Source organism: Populus nigra, chromosome 1 (genome assembly GCF_951802175.1).
Source record: "Populus nigra chromosome 1, ddPopNigr1.1, whole genome shotgun sequence".
Taxonomy (NCBI): domain Eukaryota; kingdom Viridiplantae; phylum Streptophyta; class Magnoliopsida; order Malpighiales; family Salicaceae; genus Populus; species Populus nigra.
The window spans coordinates 3,443,282-3,459,414 of NC_084852.1; the positions used below are offsets into that span (position 1 = coordinate 3,443,282).

The 16,133-nt window shown below is 38.3% G+C and overlaps 3 protein-coding genes across 3 annotated transcripts; all 3 read right to left on the reverse strand.

Moving 5' to 3' along the window:
• Positions 1-147: 147 nt before the first annotated feature.
• On the reverse strand, positions 148-1,670 carry LOC133674895 (uncharacterized). The gene is made up of 3 exons (XM_062096193.1): positions 1,652-1,670; positions 746-1,273; positions 148-461 (listed from the first exon to the last, which is right to left on the reverse strand). Exons 1-3 carry the CDS (start codon positions 1,668-1,670, stop codon positions 424-426), a joined length of 585 nt encoding a protein of 194 aa, XP_061952177.1. The 3' UTR covers positions 148-423.
• Positions 1,671-2,971: 1,301 nt separating this feature from the next.
• LOC133689877 (uncharacterized) lies at positions 2,972-6,248 on the reverse strand. The gene is made up of 5 exons (XM_062109968.1): positions 6,049-6,248; positions 5,207-5,938; positions 4,365-5,096; positions 3,520-4,254; positions 2,972-3,402 (listed from the first exon to the last, which is right to left on the reverse strand). Exons 1-5 carry the CDS (start codon positions 6,064-6,066, stop codon positions 3,286-3,288), a joined length of 2,334 nt encoding a protein of 777 aa, XP_061965952.1. The 5' UTR covers positions 6,067-6,248; the 3' UTR covers positions 2,972-3,285.
• A 5,265-nt stretch (positions 6,249-11,513) lies between these two features.
• LOC133689869 (probable disease resistance protein At4g27220) lies at positions 11,514-14,986 on the reverse strand. Its single transcript, XM_062109956.1, has one exon. It carries the CDS (start codon positions 14,965-14,967, stop codon positions 11,797-11,799), a length of 3,171 nt encoding a protein of 1,056 aa, XP_061965940.1. The 5' UTR covers positions 14,968-14,986; the 3' UTR covers positions 11,514-11,796.
• Between the last annotated feature and the right edge of the window lie 1,147 nt (positions 14,987-16,133).

Sequence of the window (16,133 nt, forward strand, 5' to 3'; positions counted from 1 at the left end):
AATTCAGAACGATGTTTCATTAAATAAACCCAACAATAACGAGTATGATCATCAATAAAAGAGACATAATATCGAGACCCTCCTTTTGTGGAAACAGGAGAAGGCCCCCATACATCAGAATGAATCAAATCAAATGGTGAAGATGAAACAGAAATACTTCGATTAAAAGGTAAAGCAGAAAATTTTGCCAGTTTACATCCACTACAATCAGAAATGTCACAAGTTTTCAAATTTCCTAAAGCTCCTGTGGATGCCAAAAAACTCAAACGAGAAGATGAAACATGACCTAGACGGGAATGCCATAAATAAAAACTAGAAGATGAAAGACTCAAACGAAAAGAAGACAAATCAGCAGTAGTAGCAGCAGCGGCAGCAGCAGCAACTAGCACTTTTAACTCATCCAAAATATATAGTCCATTCTCCCTACGGCCTGTCCCAATCAGCTTCTGAGACTGCAGATCCTGTACACAACAAAAAGAACCAGAAAACATGACTAAATAATCACCAGAATCACATATTTGACCAACAGACGCAAGATTCAATTTGATTTTTGGAATAAGATAAACATTAGGGAGAGACAAGTGAGGTGTGACAACAGAACCAACACCTGCTAAGGGCATGGGAGTGCCATCAGCAGTCACAACAGGAATGGAGAACAAAGGGGACACTGAGGTAAAAGATGAGGAATCTGGAGACATATGATGGGAAGCACCAGAATCCAAGACCCATTCAGAGTGTGACATACCTGAGGAATTATGAGGCAACTGACCTATGGAAGAAGCGGACATTGCTTGTGGCTGCAAGGAGAGAAACTTCTGAAATTGCTCAGCCAAAGTATTAGGATCGGTAATAGAGCCTGGGGAAGCTACTACTGCAGTATTGTGGTGTGGTGGTTTATAACCCTGAGGTGGTCGATGAGCATTAGATTGTGACTGACTGCTAGACTTCCAAGCTTGATTCTGCTGTCTCAACTTAGGACACTGAGCCTTCCAATGACCTTTCTGCTTACAAAAATTGCACTCATCAAAGCCAACCCTTGTGTAAGGCTTGTTCTGATGATTAGAGAATGGCTTAGAAGGTACTGCTAGTACAGAAGGATTTGAAGCAGAAAGAATTCCCTTTTCAGAATAAGACTGAAGACGTATTTCTTCAGCCAATAACTCACTGACAACAGAGTCAACAGAAGGCAGTGGAGTACGATGCAGAATTGAACCTCTAAGTCCTTCGAAGTCACTGCGAAGCGCTGTTAAAAACTGTACCAATCGTTGTTGCTCTCTACGCTCAATATAGGCACCACATGCCTTTAATTCTGCTGATTCTGTAAGAGACAATTGATCCCAAAGATCTGTCATAGTAGAATAAAACTCTTGAATACTCATATTCTTCTGATGAAGAGCTCGTATGTCATTCTCTAATTGATACTGTTTTGCAAAATTTGATTGCGTGAATAACCTTTGCAGATGATCCCAAACCTCTTTTGTTGTCTCATACTTCGCCAACTGCGTACCTATCGAATGCTCAACAGAATTGTTGATCCAAGTAATGATCTTTGCATTATTTGCTTCTCATGTATCTATCAAAACAACATCCCCCTCCTCAATATTCTTAGGTATTATATAAGTTCCACTAACATACCCCCACATCTTCTTACCTTTAAGAAAATTTCGCATTACATAGCTCCAATACGAATAGTTCTTCCCATCCAACCTCACACTCACAGACTGAAGCGAATCATCTCTTTCAGTAGCTATAATTAACAATCACAGAGAACCAGAATGCAAAAGCAGCGGAAAACAAAATAACAAATTGCAGAAACTGAACAGAGATTGCAGAAACTAAACAAATATCTTCTCAAAATTATACGATTACTCCAAAACACAAAACCAATTTGCAGAAACTGAACGCAAATACCAAATTGCAAAGACTGAAGGGTAGACGAAATACCAAAATAATTGCAGAAACTGACGAAATACCAAATTTTACAGAAGCGGAAGACAAAATCTCACTCCAAAAAATTTGGATCCGCGAGTTGGATCCGCGAACTTGTGCTTGGGATTAAGCCTCGTTTCATAAAACCAGCTCTGATACCATATTAAATTAATTGAGATCAAATAAAGAAAGGAGGCTTGAATTCTAAATAATCTGTATATTATGAATGCTTAGTCTTAACCTAAATACAAATAAAGTATATATAGGTCAAACTGAAAGTGCTATTCTACCATTAATAAATAAGATTACATAAATATTATTTAACAGTCAAGATACCACAAGTTCAGCATATCTAGTGGGCCCCTTCCATATATATTTGAGCTCAGGTAACCAGTTCAGCCGTAACTCTGTTAAAGATGACAGCAGCGGCAGCTCCTTCTCCTCGTTAGTTCCTTCATCAGCCTCACCCAATTCAAATACCTCTCCTCATTAATATGACATGTTAACTATTTAAAAAAAAAAATTGTGTGTTATGGTGAATGAAAAACTGTGTTGCTAAAGAATCAGAATTAAAATAGAGTTATCTTTGAAAAAAAAATACAAAATTGGGTCTATTAAATAAAAAAAATTATTTTTAACATTAAAAACTCTTTGCTTTTTAAAAGTCTATTAATTTTATTTTTATTCTACTAGTCTTTCTTCCTTCTCAACATTGTTTTGAGATAGTTACATTTATAAATTAAATTTGCTGTTTATTTTCATTTGTATTATTAAAAATATTAAATTGAATATACGCTGAAAAAAAAAATTACAATCTCAAAGGCAAACACTAATTCTTTCAAAGCTAAAGGATTTATCCTTTTACTTCCACCTTGGAATTTCATATTCTGTCAATAAATTTATAAATTGATTATATATATATATATATATATATATATATATATATATATATATATATATATATATACACACACTCATTCACATGTATTTATATATATTCATGTAGAAATGAATATTATGCCCTTGTTTTTTAAGGTTCAGATACTTGAAAAGAAACACAATTACGGAAACAAACAAAAGCCCTTTTTTTGGAGGTTCGCACAATAAATTACTAAACACATAACATTACCCTTATTTCTGGAAGTTCACACAACAAATACATGAAATAAGACAAATTGTTGTAGCTAATGAAACAGCTGGAATTACTTCCCACCAACGTCGAGTTGATCATGAAATAGGTAACCACCCAACCTAATGCAAACATCAAGAACAAAGATCATCCAGGCATATCGTATTTGTTGATTTAATCCAACCATTTAAAGAAGGACCTGCAAGAATGAATTACTAGCATGTTTTTCAAATTCCAATGCCAAACTCTTTTATCTCTTCCCACCCATTATATGGGGTCCATTTTCTACAAGTGCTGGTTGGCACGGAGCAACCAGTGCTGGAATCCTCAGCTACTTGAGACACCTGCAAAACCAATTCAAGCATGGCATACACGTTCCAACTTGTAAGTCTTATTATTGAGGGAAACAAGAAATAAAAACACTTAAAGAGAGGCAAGAAATCATGTCAAATATACAGCACCTCTGATTGAGCACTCATTGAACCATTTGATGTAGTAGCGAATCTTGTGGTCAGATTTGGACATTGACGCACCTCCAACATCGACAAATAAGGAAATATGAAATCACAACATCCATGACTGAAGTAGACAATGCTTGGTAATTCTTCTAGACTCAGCCACTCCAGATCAGGGAGCACCATCTCCTTCTCAACATTGACATGTGAAGCATGGTCACCCTGCCCAAATACTCCCAATAATTGAGAGGATTCCTTTACTTTAAGTTCTTGGAGCTTTTTGAGACCTGAAGCCATGGCTAACGGGAAGAGACTCTTCAACTTGTTGCATCCTGTGATCTCAAGTCGACACAAATTAGGGAAGCATGAAGATTGGAGATCACTTCCTGAAAATATCTGATCCTTTTCATCATCATTATCCTTAGCAATGATTTGCTCCAATTCCTCACAGTTTGATATCTCTAGAAATTCCAGTTGAAGTAGACTAGCAATCATGCTGTTTGTGAATATATGTGTCAGTCTCTTACACTGGTTCACCTCCAAAGTAGTCAAATTGCTCGGCACGAGACCCTTCCAAATACACCTCAAGTTTGGCAATAAGTTCAAGTGTAATGTTTCCAAACTCACGATTGAAAGTTCATGCCCACCTCTTCTATTAGTTATCAAACATCCAACTTGCATTAAATCTTGTACTCCTTCCATGTTTTTAATAGATATTTTTTTCAAATTCATAAACCCTACCTGCATCAAAAGAAAACAAGGGTACCGATTTGTTAGATGCAATTCATAGTAATTATTGTGCACTTTTAAAACTAAACGAGAGGCAAGAAATCATGTCAAATATACAGCACCTCTGATTGAGCACTCATTGAACCATTTGATGTAGTACCAAATATTGTGGTCAGCTTTGGACATCCATGCATCAGTAACGTCTCCAAATGAGGGAACAAGAAATCATAACATCCATGACTGAAGTAGACAATGCTTGGTAATTCTTCTAGACTCAGCCATTCCAGATTAGGGAGCACCATCTCCTTCTCAACATTGACATGTGAAGCATGATCACCCTGCCCAAATACTCCCAATAATTGAGAGGATTCCTTCACTTTAAGTTCTTGGAGCTTTTTGAGACCTGAAGCCATGGCTAACGGGAAGAGACTCTTCAACTTGTTGCATCCTGTGATCTCAAGTCGACACAAATTAGGGAAGCATGAAGATTGGAGATCACTTCCTGAAAATATCTGATCCTTTTCATCATCATTATCCTTAGCAATGATTTGCTCCAATTCCTCACAGTTTGATATCTCTAGAAATTCCAGTTGAAGTAGACTAGCAATCATGCTGTCGGTGAATACATGTGTCAGTCTCTTACATTCTTCCACCTTCAAAGTAGTCAAATTGCTCGGCACGAGACCTTTCCAAATACACCTCAAGTTTGGCAATAAGTTCAAGTGTAATGTTTCCAAACTCACGATTGAAAGTTCATGCCCACCTCTTCTATTAGTTATCAAACATCCAACTTGCATTAAATCTTGTACTCCTTCCAAGTTTTCAATAGATATTTCTTTCAAATTCATAAACCCCTACATCAAAAGAAAACAAGGGTACCGATTTGTTAGATGTAATTCATAGTAATTATTGTGCACTTTTAAAACTAAACGAGAGGCAAGAAATCATGTCAAATATACAGCACCTCTGATTGAGCACTCATTGAACCATTTGATGTAGTACCAAATATTGTGGTCAGCTTTGGACATCCATGCACCTCCAACCTCTTCAAATGAGGGAACAAGAAATCATAACATCCGAGACTAAAGCAGGAAATACTTGGTAATTGTACAAGCAACAACACGTGCAAATCAGGGAGCACCATCACCTTCTCAATATTGGCAGATGAAGCATGATCACCCTGCCCAAATACTCCCAATAATTGAGAGGATTGACTTACTCCAAGTATTTTGAGCTTTTTGAGACCTGAAGCCATGGCTAACGGGAAGAGACTCTTCAACTTGTTGCATCCTTTTATCTCAAGTTGATACAAATTAGGGAAGCATGCAGATTGGAGATCACTTCCTGACAATATCTGATCCTTTTCATCATCATTATCCAAAGCAATGATTTGCTCCAATCCTTCACAATTTGATATCTCTAGAGCTTTCAGTTGAACTAGACTAGCAATCATGCTGTCGGTGAATACATGTGTCAGTCTCTTACATTCTTCCACCTTCAAAGTAGTCAAATTGCTCGGCACGAGACCTTTCCAAATACACCTCAAGTTTGGCAATAAGTTCAAGTGTAATGTTTCCAAACTCACGATTGAAAGTTCATGCCCACCTCTTCTATTAGTTATCAAACATCCAACTTGCATTAAATCTTGTACTCCTTCCAAGTTTTCAATAGATATTTCTTTCAAATTCATAAACCCCTACATCAAAAGAAAACAAGGGTACCGATTTGTTAGATGTAATTCATAGTAATTATTGTGCACTTTTAAAACTAAACGAGAGGCAAGAAATCATGTCAAATATACAGCACCTCTGATTGAGCACTCATTGAACCATTTGATGTAGTACCAAATATTGTGGTCAGCTTTGGACATCCATGCACCTCCAACCTCTTCAAATGAGGGAACAAGAAATCATAACATCCGAGACTAAAGCAGGAAATACTTGGTAAGTGTACAAGCAACAACACGTGTGTTGAATATTAAACTCAATCTAGATGGTCAAGGAAGGCAACCACCAGCTGCCACTGACCAGCCGCCACCGACCAGCCGCCAGCCACCAGCCGCAGCCGCCAGCCGCCTTCACACCACCGTCCGCAGCCGCCTTCACACTTGGAAAGGTTGAATTTTCTTATTTTGAATTCGTGTATAAATAGCAAGCTGAGCTTATGCTATTATGTGTGGGAGAGTAGAGAGAATAGAGAGAAACACTAGAGAGAAAGAGAGGGTGTGTATTGTTAAGCTTGTTGTAAGTTTATTTTTGCTCCTGTAAGCTTGTGTTCATGAAATAAAACTTTGTGTTTTATCCCCTCTGAGTGTTTCAAAGCCACCACTAGTGGTTCCTCCCACCAACAATTGGTATCAGAGCCCCGTTCGTCAGAAAACAGAAGTATTTTCTGGGATAGCCGAATTTTCAAAATTGTCAAAAACAAGTTTTGATCATTCCACCGTGTAGAGCTCATCCATACGAACTCACTGCCGCAAAAATCAGCTCAATCGGACACCGGGGTGAACCACACGCGCCACCTGAAGTTCCGGTAACTGTAGCCCAGCCGCACCCACGCGCGCCAGAGGAAGAAGACGAGTGACGTCCACGCGCGCCATATTTGAGCCGTTTAAGCCGCGCCGCGCCAAGCCGAGCCAAGCCTCAAGCCGAGCCTCCAGCCGAGCCAAAGAATATTCCCGAGAATATTCCCTTTTCAAGCCGAGCCGCTAAGCCGAGCCGCTCTTAGCCGAAGCCGAGCCGATAGAATATTCCACAGAATATTCTCGGTTCAACCCAGCGAACCGCCCGACACCCAGAATTGGTTTTTGGACCGGTTCACCCATTTTCTGACCTGATTTCTACAAAGTCAGACCGGTTCCCGACTATTTCGACCATTCCGGAGCGATCTACAGTGTCCGTTTTTCCAAATTCAACTCCCAGAAGGAGATATAGTCATTAAAATAGCAAAATGACTACAGAAAGTACACAAACACTCATCCCGAAGCTGACCAAAGACAACTATGATAGTTGGTGCATCAGATTAAAGGCATTCCTTGGTTCACAAGAGTGTTTGGAGATTGTACACTATGGTTATGATGAACCAGAGTCCAAAGAAGAAGAAGATGCTTTACAAGAGGCACAGAAGCAAGCCCTGAAAGTCAACAGAAAGAAGGACAACAAAGCAAAGACCATCATCTACCAAGGTCTTGATGAAGATACATTCGAGATCATAGCTTCCGCTGAAACATCATATGATATATGGGAGGCTCTCCAACAAAAATACAAAGGTGCCGACAGAATCAAGAAGATTCGTCTTCAATCTTTGCGAGGTGAATTTGAGTTATTGCAAATGAAGTCCTCAGAGTCTATTTCTGATTATCACACAAGAATTATGGTGATAGTCAATCAGATGAGGAGAAATGGAGAAGCCATCGTCGATTCTCGAATTACTGAGAAAATTTTGAGATCCCTAGATCCAAAATTTGATTTTGTTGTTGTCGCTATTGAAGAGTCCAAGGAAGTGGACAAGTTGACAGTTGATGAGCTTATGAGTTCTTTGCAAGCTCATGAGCAGAAGATTGTAAAGAGAAATGGAGATAAGGCCATCGAGCATGCCTTACAAGCAAAGCTGTCTCTCAAGGACAGATATGAGCAAGGGGAGACTTCAACAAGTGGATATACCACTCAAGCAGGAAGTCAACAATCCAGAGGAGGATTCCAGAGATTTCAAGGAAGAGGTTCTTGGAATACAAGCTTCAGAGGAAGAGGTGGCAGAAATACCACCAGAGGAGGCCAAAGACAACAAGCATTCACTCCTAGAGGAAGAGGAGGCGGTTACAATAACCGTGATAAGAGAAATATCCAGTGTTATAGGTGCAATCAATTTGGGCACTATAGCACTGAATGTCAAAGGAAAGCTCCGTTGGAGATACGTGAGCAAGCCAACTATGCAGAGAAGGATGACAGAGAAGAAGCTGCATTTCTTGTCCAACAAGAACTTAGCGAGAAACAGGAGAATATATGGTATCTAGATACTGGAGCCAGCAATCACATGTGTGGCTACCAAGAGTTATTTAGTGATCTAGATGTGACCAAGCAAGGTCTAGTTACTTTTGGAGATACCACAAAGGTTCCATTCAAAGGTAAAGGCAGCATCCCAATTAAGTTGAAGAACGGCGATTCCAGCCACATCGCCAATGTCTATTATGTCCCAGCCATAAAGCAGAACCTGATCAGCATAGGTCAACTTATGGAGAGAGGTTATACTTTTTACTCGAAGAATTGTCATCTGACAATTAGAGACAACAATGGGAGATTAATGGCCTATGTGAAAATGTCCAAGAATAGGATGTTTCCTTTGAACATCCAGTATGATGCAGCAAAGTGTTTGAGTGCCATCACCAACAGTGAAGAATGGCTCTGGCACCTGAGGCTTGGACATCTGAATTTCACAAGTCTGAAGATGCTAGCAAGCAAGAAGATGGTCAAAGGTTTGCCCCACATTGATCATCCAGATGAAGTCTGTGAGAGTTGTGTCCTCAGCAAACATCACAGATCCAGTTTTGCCAAAGAAGTCAACTGGAGAGCAAAGAGGCCACTGGAGTTAGTGCACACAGATGTGTGTGGCCCAATAACGCCTATGTCGACTGGACAAAATAGGTACTTCCTCACGTTTATTGATGATTTTAGCAGAAAGACGTGGATATACTTTCTGAAGAGGAAGTCAGAAGTATTCAATTGTTTTAAAGATTTTAAAGCAATTGTGGAGAAGCAAAGTGGCTACATGATCAGAACCGTGAGATCTGATCAAGGTGGAGAATATACAGCAAATGACTTTGAAGCCTATTGTACACAACAAGGCATCAGACATCAGACAACACCTGCGTATACACCACAGCTGAATGGTGTAGCTGAAAGGAAGAATCGCACGATTCTTGACATGGCAAGAAGTCTGCTCAAAGCAAAGAAGTTGCCCAAGCAATACTGGGCTGAAGCTGTATCATGTGCAGTGTATCTACTGAATCGCTGCCCAACCAGAAGTTTGCAAGGAGTCATTCCAGAAGAAGCATGGAGTGGTCACAAACCAAGTGTTACTCATCTACGAGTCTTTGGTTGTGTGGCATATGCAAAGATCCCAGAGGCAAGAAGGACCAAACTCGATGATAAAAGCGAGAGATGCATCTTTGTGGGATATGGTGAAAGAAGGATGGGATACAAGCTGTATAATCCCATCACGAAGAAGGTGATTATGAGTAGAGATGTTATCTTTGAAGAAGATAAATCTTGGGAATGGAATGATGATAAAGAAGCAGTCAAATGGATCAACATTGATTTGATCCTTGAAGGTGAAGAAGTACCAACAGTACTTGTCGAAGAACCGATTGTGCCAGCAGCTGAACCACAAAGTCCGGTGATTATGCCAGCAGCTGAACCACAAAGTCCGGTACACAGATTCCCTGTGTTCAACAGGAGGAACACACCAGGAGCATCATCATCAACACCACCATCAGCATCCTCATCAGAAGAACCAAGAAGGATGAGAAATCTTGAAGAGCTGTACGACGCCACTCAAGTAATGGAAGATACAAATTTGTTTTGTTTCTTTGCAGATAGTGACCCATTAAGCTTCAATGAAGCTGTCACAGAAGAGAAATGGATTAAAGCAATGGATGAAGAAATACATGCCATTGAGAAGAATGATACCTGGAAGCTGACTTATCTACCAGAAAACAAAAAAGCAATAGGTATCAAAAGGGTCTACAAGACGAAAGCCAAATTAGTGGATAAAGGCTACAAGCAAAGAGAAGGCATTGAAAGGAGAAGTATTCATGCTTGGCATGACATCCCTCGATTGAGTTTAAAGGGGAGATTTGTTGAATATTAAACTCAATCTAGATGGTCAAGGAAGGCAACCACCAGCTGCCACTGACCAGCCGCCACCGACCAGCCGCCAGCCACCAGCCGCAGCCGCCAGCCGCCTTCACACCACCGTCCGCAGCCGCCTTCACACTTGGAAAGGTTGAATTTTCTTATTTTGAATTCGTGTATAAATAGCAAGCTGAGCTTATGCTATTATGTGTGGGAGAGTAGAGAGAATAGAGAGAAACACTAGAGAGAAAGAAAGGGTGTGTATTGTTAAGCTTGTTGTATTTATTTTGCTCCTGTAAGCTTTTGTTCTTGAAATAAAACTTTGTGTTTTATCCCCTCTGAGTGTTTCAAAGCCACCACCAGTGGTTCCTCCCACCAACAACGTGCAAATCAGGGAGCACCATCACCTTCTCAATATTGGCAGATGAAGCATGATCACCCTGCCCAAATACTCCCAATAATTGAGAGGATTGACTTACTCCAAGTATTTTGAGCTTTTTGAGACCTGAAGCCATGGCTATCGGGAAGAGACTCTTCAACTTGTTGCATCTTGTGATCTCAAGTCGACTCAAATTAGGGAAGCATGAAGATTGAAGATCACTTCCTGACAATATCTGATCCTTTTCATCATCATTATCCTTAGCAATGATTTGCTCCAATTCCTCACAGTCTGATATCTCTAGAATTTTCAGTTGAATTAGACTAGCAATCATGCTGTTTGTGAATACATGTGTTAGTCTCTTACACTTGTTCACCTCCAAAATAGTCAAATTGCATGGCACGAGACCCTTCCATATACTCCTCAAGTCAGGCACAAGCACGTAGAACAACTTCAATGTTTCCAAACTTGTAAGCCCCTGCATCAAAAGAAAATAAGGGTACCAATTTGTTAGATATAATTCCTAGTAATTTTTGTGCACTTTGAAACTATTATATAATTTTGTTAAATAGATGAACCAATTATCCCCAATATCGAAATACTTATCAACAAGAAGATATAGATAGACAAGGCAACGGGTCATGGGAATATAAAATCATATTTTTTTCATATTTATGATAATCTGAATACAAACTATTATTTTATATTAGTTAAATTAAAAGCAATCATGAAATATTATACTTTAACTCAAAAAAATTATTTTTTTATATTCGATTTATAATAAAAAAAAATATGACATTTTCCAAAAATAAAAATAAAAAAGAAAATAATTTGAATTTTACATATTAGTAAAATGTTTTAATAAAAATGCTTGATTATGTATCATTTAAATTATTTTTTTCATAAAAAAAAAGTGAAAAAAATTGTAGAAAAAAATGAAAAAAATATTAAAAAAATATGTTTTTTGAATTCAATACAAATTTGGTGCTTTTGAAGTTCTTTGAATGAGAAAAAATTGTGTTTAAAAAGAAAGTTTCAATTTTTACTTTTTAACTCTAATTGTTTAGAAAAAATAAACCAAATACGAAGCCTCAATTTCACTCCTTTCAAATTTAGTGGATGGCTAAAGGATTTGCTAGCATTTATGCATTACTTTAGTTTTAGAAATATGAAGGAAGAAATAAGAAATTACATTATAGTAATTGATGTCTAACTTCCTAAGCCAATTTAAATCATCAATTAAATTCAGTGGAAATTTAGTTTAGTTTAGTTTTAGAAATTTGAGAAGATAGAACAAATTATCACAATGTATTGAAGTTGAAAATTTTAATTAGAAAAGAAAAAAAAAATGGAGAAATATAAAGGACGTACTCGAAGCTGTGCCAACAAATTACCCCCTTCTTCGTGGCCTTCAATGGTTAACTCTTGCAAAGAAGGCAATTGGGCAGCAAAATCCTTTGGACCAAAAAAGCTGCAACTTGATACGGAAAAAAGATACAATTTTCTTAGCTGAGGGAAGTTGATGATGCCATCTTTAATTTTAGACTTGACGATGATGTCATCTCCTTCTCCACTGTAAAATACTTGCTTTAAATTGTTAGCTTCACGAATCTCCATCTCTTCCAGGTTCTGAAGACTTGGAGACACGGAGACAGGGAAGACATATTCCAGTTCATCACAGCGACTTATAGAGAGAGTTTTTAATTTTGGGAAGCCAAGACACTCTGGAATTATTTCCCTTTCACCATCCTCTTCTCTGATAAGACGCTTCAATCCACCGCAATATTTTATCTGTAGTGTTTCCAGATGAATAAGACTCTGAGCGAGGGACGGTGGGAAGATAAATGTCAGCTTGTCAAGATCCTGCAAATTCAGACGAGTAAGACTGTGGAGGCTGACATGTCTGGTGGGCCCCTTCCATATACAATTGAGCTCAGGTAACGAGGACAGCTGTAACTCCGTTAAAAATGACAGTTCCTTCTCCTCGTTAATTCCTTCATCAGCCTCACCCAATTCAAATACCTCTTCCAATGATTCGCAGTCATAAATTTCCACGCTCCTTAGTTTTTTCAAAGCTTGCTGCCATTTTGCTGGAAACAGAGTGCGAATATCCCCACATTCACCCACTTGGACATGTTCTAATCTTTGTAAGAAGTCCTTTTGCGACCCATGGCCATGGGTGGTCATCTGATCAGAGGACAATACTATATTTTTTAAACCCTCCACTCTACGAAAACTAATTTGAGACACAGTAGGAAACAACTGCTCAAATGTCTTTGCATTTAAGGATGTGGCGCTGATTTCACCCAAAAATAATCTTGTCGAGGTTGGGTATTCTGTTATTGAATACCCATCCCCTAACACTATATCATATTTGAGCAACCTGGGAAAAACAAAATCTCTGGGAATGCATTCAACCTTCGGTATCTTCAATGATAATACAGCTAAATGAGACAGCGAACTTAGTTCTGTTAGGCTTGCATTCATTCCTTCTGTGCTGTCACATCCAACAACATCCCATCCGTTGAAGCTGAAATCCCCGATCAGCAGTTCTTCTAACTTCTTCAACCTTCCTATCAAATTCACAGGAATCCTTCTTAGGAATCGACAACCTGTCAAATCCAACAACCTTAACTCCTTGAACTCCCCAATTTCATCAGGTAATTCTTCAACGGAGCGGCACGCAATGAAACCAAGAATCTTAAGTCTTTGCAGCTTTCTCAACCAAATGAGGTCCTTGCATTCACACCATCTCAACAGCAACGACTGAAGGTTCGTTGAGAATTGAAGTGATTGCAATGACAAACACCCTCCCTGTAGAGACAAAACTTCAATTGCTTTCATCCCTTCAAAAAACCTCTCTGGAACATTCAAACCACGATCCAGTCCTAACAATAGAACTTTGAGCTGTGGACACACCAATCCTTCAGGAAGTTCTGCTAGTTCATTCTCCATTAACGAGATTGTTGTACAGCCTTCAAAGCTTTTATTGCTCGTTGGCCACTCCAGCAACCCAATGCCAGCCTTTACCATGAATCCGTATTTTTCTGATGATGCTATCCGAATAGCAACATCACGAACCAAGTCATGCATTTTTACATATTCTTCACTTTCAGTTCCTAACAGCATACAACAAGCTTTGAGGTTTTTGATTGCCACATAAACTCGTTTCCTTGCATTTTCAATGGACTCCCCATCTTTATGTAACCCATAGCCAACTGCGTATCTCGTCAAGTCCTCAATTGGAATGTTGTAATCTTCTGGAAACAAACAGCATAGCAAGAAACATGACTTGGTTTCATCGAACGTCAAATAATCATAGCTCAACTTAAGACATGCATATGCATTTTTTTGTCCGTCAATTTGTTCCAAATGCCGAAATTGAGAGTTTTTGAGCTCTTCAGACGCTACTTCCCACTCAACAACAGATTTATCTCTTAGAGCCCTTCCCACTGTCACAAGTGCTACAGGCAATCCATTACATTCTCTCGCAACCTTCTTTGCCACCGTGTTCAAGGTAGAGTCCTCGTCACGTAAATCTGCATTGATTTTGAATAAAGCCCATGCTTCCTCTTCAGAAAAGAGACCTAAAAGAACTTTTTCCTTGCACTTCATATAAGAACACATGTCTTCAAGACGTGTTGTTAGAAGAATTTTACAACCCCTGTGATCATCACCAAATGGGATCCCTATCTCTTGGAAGTCAATAACTTTCCAAACATCATCCAGGACTATAAGCATCTTCTTTCCCTGCAGTCTCTGCCATAACCGACCTGCTCTCCCTTCTTTACTATTTTCTTTAAATTTCAGACCTAAACGATCTGCCATTTGATCCTGGATGCCTGTGACATTTGGATTCTGGGACAGTGTAGCCATCAAAACTTCATCAAACAACTGCAACTCTTTGGCTCTCCTGCGCACTTCATTCACCAGGGTGGTTTTACCCACCCCTCCCATGCCGTACAGTCCGATCATATTGACCTTGTCATCTTTGAGAGCTTTCATAATCTGTTTGAAAGCTTCTTTTGACGATCCTGAGAGTGTGAATTCCTTTGATGGAAGAAATTTTATCTCTTGAAGAGGTGCTTTGTGGGACACTTTTCGAAACTTTCTGCTATTTTCTTCAAGTTTTCTCAAAGTCTCCGTCTTCTTTGCCAGTGCCTTGCTTAACTTGAATTGTCGCATCGAATTTGGACACCAAGTAAAGCATTTGATGATTTTTCCTTTTTCATTTTGCAAACAATTCACACCTTCAATTTCGTTTTTTGCATTTTCCAGCCATGTGTTGACATCAATCTCAATATCTTCAGCATTCCTTTCAGCAACGTTGACAGCATCTTGCAGACGATAAAATGCCAAAGCCAGGTTCATCATTTGTTCATCGAATTCTTGAACAAAATTGTTGAAACAGAACATGTAACGGAACTGCCTTATCGCTGGTTCCACCAAGAGTTCTGCTATCTTAGATACAATGGATCCAACAATGTCGGTAGCCATTTTTCACCAGTCTGAAAAATTAGAGAAATGAGGATGCTGACTGTGATAGTGAGTCATTAAAAGTAAAATAGGCATTGAGAGAATGAGAATAGTAATTTTATTACCTTAATTTGTGAAAATATATACGGAAAGCACAGGTACTGACTGCTCAATAATAAAATTCAGCGAGAGGAACAAAAGGAGAAGGCCTTTAGCTCTGTATGGTATAAGGAGAACGATAAACAATTAATCCCTTGTCCTAACATAACAATTATTTACACAATAGTTCATAGATCACTCTAATCCCTTTGTCCCCTCATCAATAGCTATCCATGCCATGTGTTAAAATTCACACTTACCCTAACAATTATTTACACAATAGTTTATAGATCTCTGTGCTTTTCCATAAAAAAGATAGAAATACTTTTTTTTCCCTCAAAACCAATAAAAAGAATTTCATTAGTGAAAGACAGAATACCATCAATATCAATCTAATGAAGTATTAAAACAAAATAGTTTACATGGATTCTAACTTGCGAGTTAGAGCAGCAATTCCCATAAAAAAAAATGCAATTTGATGACATAATTAAGATAGTCTGCATAAGGAGAGAAAAAAAAAGACTTGCAAGGAAGTATAATTAATGGAACGAACTCAACAAAGGATCAATCTTAGCCAACTAAAATCTGTAATGACTATCTCTGCATCATACGCTTATTTACACAACAGCTTTATCTAATGAAGCTGATTTGGTTTCAATTTTATTATCTTAATTTTAAACACTATTTTCCTCGATTATTAAGTAATGGGAATATCTAATCTATCCTTCTTTTTTTATATATCTAGTTCATAGATCTATGTGCTTTTTCCATAAAACAAAGATAGAAATACTTTTTTTTTCCCTCTCAAAACCAATAAAAAGAATTTTATTAGTGAAAGATAGCATACCACCGATCTAACGAATACATTGATAGTTTACACTTATGAGTTTAAAGCATGATAGTTTAAACCGATTGTTTTGCTCTTGATTTAATAGACTCTCCCCAGTTAATTCCACTTGGCACCGTTTTGATTTTTTAATTGGGTTTGCATGAGTTTTGTTTGAATATATATTTTTAAAAATTAGTTTTTTTTTATGATTTTAATATGTTGATAAAAAAAATTAAAAAAATTATTTTAAAATATTTTT

What these genes read in the sequence shown, in the direction of transcription:
- LOC133689869 (XM_062109956.1), bottom strand. Translation starts at nt 14,967, where the DNA reads ATGGCTACCGACATTGTTGGATCCATTGTATCTAAGATAGCAGAACTC.
- LOC133674895 (XM_062096193.1), bottom strand. An exon ending in GTTGCCTCATAATTCCTCAG is followed by an intron (nt 462 to 745) that starts GTATGTCACACT and finishes TGTTGTGTACAG; the next exon opens with GATCTGCAGTCTCAGAAGCT.
- LOC133689877 (XM_062109968.1), bottom strand. An exon ending in CAATGAGTGCTCAATCAGAG is followed by an intron (nt 5,097 to 5,206) that starts GTGCTGTATATT and finishes CTTTTGATGTAG; the next exon opens with GGGTTTATGAATTTGAAAGA. An exon ending in CAATGAGTGCTCAATCAGAG is followed by an intron (nt 3,403 to 3,519) that starts GTGCTGTATATT and finishes TTGGTTTTGCAG; the next exon opens with GTGTCTCAAGTAGCTGAGGA.